Source organism: Geospiza fortis, unplaced genomic scaffold (genome assembly GCF_000277835.1).
Source record: "Geospiza fortis unplaced genomic scaffold, GeoFor_1.0 scaffold403, whole genome shotgun sequence".
Taxonomy (NCBI): Eukaryota; Metazoa; Chordata; class Aves; order Passeriformes; family Thraupidae; genus Geospiza; species Geospiza fortis.
In genome coordinates, this window is record NW_005054336.1 from 4,894,202 (window position 1) to 4,900,479 (window position 6,278).

The window sequence follows — 6,278 nt, forward strand, 5'->3', positions numbered from 1 at the left end:
GCTGCCCTGGCTGCTTAAGAGAGCAACACAGGTGCCTGGGAGCAATCAGAGCTTCTGCTGACACCACTGCTTGAGTGTAGGCAGGTGAACAGAAGAGGCTTAACAGGCAGTGGGATGGTTTTAGCCCCAAGAAGTCAATGATGAATTCTACTATAATACTAAAATAAGTTCATTTCCTGACCCCTTTTTCCTGTGATAACATAAGCTGACATACCTGCAGATGGTCTGCAAAGGTGACCAGGGAAAAATGGCTTTCACAGACGCAGAAGAAACAGCAGTCAGAATAATAACAGAAACCCTATGAGCTACTAAAGTCAGCCTCTATGATTGCACTGTGAGCAGAAAGGCACTCTGTTGAGAATATTATTTCAAATGATTCTCTGTTGTAGATCTACCTAAATGGCGCTGCTGTCCCCAGGTTTGAAATATACAAACAAGTATACTTTTGTTGTGTGAGATCATACAGCAGAGAGTATGTTTTCCTGTACACCCACTGCTCAGTAAATCTGCCCTCAAAACTACACACCAATAGGAGGATGGGGAGGAGAAATGTGAAACTACAAATAAATCTGAAAGGAGTATAAAGAATGAGTAACTCAAGTGATTGAGTCAGATATTTGACCCTCTCACAGAATACCCTCAGTGGAGTCTTTTTAAAATGACAGCACTTTACAGTGAGTCTACTCATTAGGAAAATGTTTTAGAAGTAAATCTTATTAAAGTTCTGCACAGCTTGGAAAGCAATTGATTTAAAGTTGATAAATTTTTCTGTGATGTAGATATTATATTACATGCTTATTGTGCAGTAAAAAGAATCTGCAGATGGCAGAGAACAACCCAAGCTGTAACAAGATTCAGTAAATCAGGGTAAACAGTAGTATAGTTGTAAAATAGCTTTGCCTAAGAGACTGCAAACATCTATTTTACTATTTTTCTAACACAACATTATTTCTGTATCTGTTGCTTGATAAAAAGAAGGCGGCTCATGGAGGCTAAATCCTTACGTCAACTATTTATTGCCATGAATAATATGCCCTAGTGAGACTACTTCACATGTACCTAGAGGTACCAGATTGAGGTCAGAGTCTGGGCTAAGGCTATACTAGTGAGGAAATAAACTAGTATGCTTACTTGCATACCTGTCAGTTTAGCTGGAGTAATTATGTCACTGAATTCTTTGCAAAAGAATGCAATTACAGTAACTTAAAATGTGTCCTTTTTAACTTTCTTAACCGGCTGTTGATGCTTCTGTCCAAATATCAGGGCATCTATGCTGTGGGGAACTTCTTACCAAGTGACGAGAATGTGTTTCACCCAAATTTTCACAGAGAACCTCTAAGGTCATTGACAGACCTCAGTCAAGATGCCAACAGAATCCTGCCAGGTAAAAATGGCAGCGGCAGCGATGGCATTGTCTCTCACCGTACAGAAAGTATCCTGAATAGAAACCACAGAGATTCAGGCTCTCTGACCAATCTCAAGAGAGCAAATGCTGATGTAGAAATAATAACACCACGAAGCCCAATGGGAAAGGAAAACATGGTTACTTTCAGCAACACTTTGCCAAGAGTCAACACACCATCCTTGGAAGATCCAGCAAGACGCAATGCAACAATACACGCATCAATGGATTCTGCCCGTTCCAAACAGCTGCTGTCCCAGTGGAAGAACAAGAATGAAAGTCGAAAGTTGTCCCTGCAAGTGATAGAGACTGAATCTGGCCAGTCACCACCAAGGGCTATCGAAATGAGGTCAAGCTCAGAACCCTCCAGAGTGGGTGTAAATGGTGATCATCATGGCCCAACTAGCCAGTACCTGAAAATCCAACCTGGCAATGTTCCAGGTTGTAACAACTCAGGTCTTACTGGCGGGCCAAGGGTCTCTATTCAGTCCCGTCCTGGCTCATCCCAGCTAGTACACATTCCTGAAGAGACTCAGGAGAACGTGAACACATCGCCCAAAACTAGTTCAGCTAGAGCTAAATGGCTGAAAGCTGCTGAGAAGAGTGTTGCATGCAGGAGCAATAGCCAGCCAAGAATCATGCAAGTAATAGCCATGTCTAAGCAACAAGGAGTGCTTCAGGGCAGTCCAAAGAGTTCAGAGGGAAGCACAGTGACCTGTACAGGAGCCATCAGATACAAAACCTTGACAGACCACGAGCCAAGTAGCATTGTTAGAGTTGAGGCCCATCCAGAAAATAACAGACCTGTAATTCAGATGCCATCAGAAGGTGAAGGAAGTGGGTCTTGGAAATGGAAAGGTCCTGAAAAAGTCACTCTTCGTCAAACATATGAGCTAAATGATCTTAACAGAGACTCTGAGAGCTGTGACTCCTTAAAAGACAGTTATGGGTCAGGTGACAGGAAAAGAAGCAACATAGATAATACTGAGCATCACCATCATGGAATCACTACGATAAGAGTCACTCCAGTGGAGGGAAGTGAGATTGGCTCAGAGACTCTGTCCATTTCTTCTAGCCGGGACTCAACACTTCGAAGAAAAGGTAACATCATTTTAATCCCTGAGAGAGGGAGCAGTCCAGAGAACACCAGAAACATCTTCTATAAAGGCACATCCCCCACACGAGCGTACAAGGACTGAGAGGAGACATATCAGCTGGTCCATGCCACCACAAAGGAAACATGTCTTGACACAGGTTCTGCTCCCTTTATTTTGAGCTGACATTTACCTTTATGTGCCAAATTATTGACCAGCAGCCCTGCATTGCTGATGTGCAATGGGCATGAGCCTGTGAAAAGCATGTGGTGAGGGGAAAAGCACAATGCCAGAACTAATGTGAAACATTTTCATGCGACTTGTTTCTTCAGATTCACAACATTTATCTGAGGGTGATGATGTCAATTAAAAGAATGGTCTTGAACACAGACACTGTATTTCCTGAATGTGCCAACTTTTTATTTTATATTTGTGTCCAAAATTGACTGACTTTTTCACAGCAAAGGCTGTATCAGTGGTATATATTCACCTTTGCAGAATTTGCACCAAATCTTTAATACAGGATGGTGCTGATGATAACTTTACATGTTTTGAAAAATTGCATAATTATTAGACTCTGCAAACATGACATATTGATGTGCAGTTACTTTACCAGTAATATTGCTAATACTATGATGATGCTGGCTGCATTCATTTAGCGTAGGAAATATTTACAGCTTTGTTATAGTGGATCTGTCACATTCAAAGATTGCAAAGGTTTTGTGTAGTTCTTTAAGATGTCTACTGCAACAAAAATGTGTGGGTGACATTCCATTAGAATGGAATGACTATCTATTTTGAATAGTTTTGCTGCTACTGCTCAACTTTTGTTTAAGAACAGGTGCTACTAATGAAGAGGCTGCTTCTTAGTGGGCTAACTCATAGAATTGTTCTAAATTACATTTTTAAGGGGTCTTATCAAGTACTACAAGTGATTGAGATTTTACATTTTTAGACTTCTTATTCTGTCCTTCAGCACCCTTCCATTTTTCTATTAGTTTTTAAACAAATAACGCAGGACACCAATAAGTGTAAGATGTGCAAATGTGAAAGGTGAGCCATGAGTAAATAGAAATAGATGGCAACTTTCCTGACCAGCTTCCAACGAGACAGGAATTAATATCATAGCTCACACTTAGAAGCAGTCATCCACCTCACTTGCTTAGTATGCCACAAGAACAATCACAGGTTTCACCCCAATCACCATCACACAGGGGATTTGTGCTTCGCTTTAAGGATTGGAATGCCTTGGTATTCCAGAATCACTGAACAAGTGTTGCATTGTGCCACTACTACAGTTCACCTCCCTTGAGACACCCTCCAGAGCCTTCTTAAGCATGATATTTTTCCCACCACTGCCACTTAAGACTATAAAAGGTCTTGGCACCCGAGAAAACATGAATTATTTTAGTAAACTGAGCTTTGGATATAAAGAAAAAACTTGCCTGCTAAAAATCTCCATTGCCAAAAAGTATTGAAAGGATAAGCTCTGAAGGGAATAAGCATAGCATGTCCTAGAATGGGCCTGCTACAAGAAATGCCTCATTTCATTTGGCTCTGACTTAAACCCTGAAGGAAGCCAGGGGCAGTGCTGCTCACCCACTGCAGCTCTTAATTTTCTCCTATTTCTACCTGAAAGAGAGCTACTCTCAGACATCTGGCAGCTCCCCTGCTAGCAGGGGAAGGGAATGGCTTAGCAGTCCTCTCACTGAATAAGAAGATCAGGTCTGTTCTCAGGCTTCTTGAGAGAAGTGTTTTGGTCTAAGTCCTCTTCTCATTTAGGGCATCAGAGAACCAGATAACATTCTCTATAGTCGGAACCTGTCTACAGACCCTACCCCACAGAACTCTAAGGAAAAGCCCATCCTACCCCAGGCAGGTAGAAGGTAGAAAGAAGAATCTTCCTGTTCAAGAAGATAAACAGCACAACACAAATATAGACCAAAAAAACCCCAACAACATAAAACCAAACAACAAAACAAAAACCCAAAAAAAAGACCTCCAAACCAAAACAAAATCCCAAACCCAACCCCAAACCTAAGTAATTTCACAAGTATGGTGGTGGGAGGATGGTGTTTGTGAGTCAATGGAAAGCTTTACATGTACTTCCCAGTTTTACAGGTGCTCCAGGCTTAGCTGAATGCTTGCTGTCAAGCCAACGGTGCCAAGCTATGCTTCCCTCACCTGCCCATCACCCAGTGCTGTGGAAGAGTGTCAGTCCTTAAGGAAATCCCCACCCTCTTTCTGTTATTGATACAAGATGACCCCATCACACTTAGGATGATTGGGAGAAAGTATTCTGCAGGTTGCATGTAAGAAGCTACCCAGTAGGGTTGCAGCATATTGTGTATATTACAGGCACTGTATGTTGAAGACACACTTTAAGGCACGTCAGCTGGGAAAAATAATCATAGATACCAGGAGAAAAAGAAAAAAATGTAATTTTTTTAGAAATAAGTTCTCAGATGCTAGCATTTACAAGACAGGATTTTTTTTTTCTTTTCAAGAGGATGTATCTTTAGTCCTTGGTATTTAATATGAAATTTTGTACAAGATTCCTAGGAATTAAAAACACTTGGACTGTCATGGACAAAACCCTCTGGCTTTAGTTTAGTCTAGGTACAGGGTAAAGGAGGTAGGATTTAGCTTTAAAGGAATGGGTGAGACACAAACACTGTTGGCCTATGAGTGCAGGGAAATAAGATGCAATCATTTGTTAGTTTGTAAGTGCAGGGGAAAAGAACGTAAGTAGATGAACCTGGAAATAAAGGAAAATTGAAATGGAGAATAATGGCAATAAAGCAAAGATTAGAAAACGTTCCCTCTGGCAATTTAGCTGTTTTGGCAACAGCAGGATTCCTGGTGGGAGTGTTTGTTCTTTATTCCTTGGTTTTAGTCAGATATATATTGGCATATATGTTGCTTTTATTACACTAAAACTTGCTGCACTATTTCAAGTGCAGTGTGATATTTTTCCTAAAGTTTCCTATTTCTTAAGAAAAGATTTTAAAGCTCTTGTGTAATCATTGAAATTATGTTCTATACATAAATATTGATATATTCTTTTTTACTCAAAGTGCCAAAGGCTACTGTTTTTAATAATGGCTTATCAAATTATATTACGTTAGAGAGCAGAAATGTAATAATATATACATTGGAACTCAGACCTCTGCATGTATATTTGATAAGGAGCCTTTTGTAAAATTACTCTTTGTTTACATTCCACTGGTACCTTAATTTAAAATTAATCAAATAAATTGACAGGTGACATCTTCTTAGTGTTCTGATTTTCTTACTTGCTAACAGGCACGTTTTCTTTGTTAGGCTGTGCTTTACTGAGAAAAGAAAATACTTAAAAATGAAATATGTTTTTAAATGAGAATTCTCTATATAAAGTATTGTGTTTAATAAAATGTTATGCCATGTTTTCAAATGGAAAATAATTTGTAAATTGCTATAAATGTATTTTGTTAAATAAGTACAGATCAATGCTACTGTGTGAGTTTATTGTGCTAACATCATGAAATAAAGATAAAATTCCTCATTGATGTTTGTTTATCTCTGTGGTCAGGCAGAGTCTCACTCCCCCCAAATTAATTAATTTACTTTTCGTTAGGTATCTCATGATGTGTAAAAGTGGTCATCAGTGAGAAACCTTGAGACCTTGCACAGTGGTAAGAATTTATAGGGAACAGTGTCCAGACAAACTTTTCTCTAACTTAAAAACATTTTACAGAAAAAACTCCAGGTGGATTGGGATCTTCAAGCCATGTGAGGATGTG

General features: G+C 39.6%; 1 protein-coding gene across 1 annotated transcript in view; it reads left to right on the forward strand.

The window, feature by feature from the left end:
* The window catches only part of PLPPR4 (phospholipid phosphatase related 4), a 17,846-nt gene extending 11,802 nt beyond the window's left edge, over positions 1–6,044 (forward strand). The window contains exon 6 of the mRNA XM_014307459.2: positions 1,264–6,044. Coding sequence (XP_014162934.1) covers positions 1,264–2,601 — 1,338 coding nt within the window. The 3' untranslated portion in view covers positions 2,602–6,044. The remainder of the gene's footprint in view (positions 1–1,263) is intronic.
* Positions 6,045–6,278: the final 234 nt, after the last annotated feature.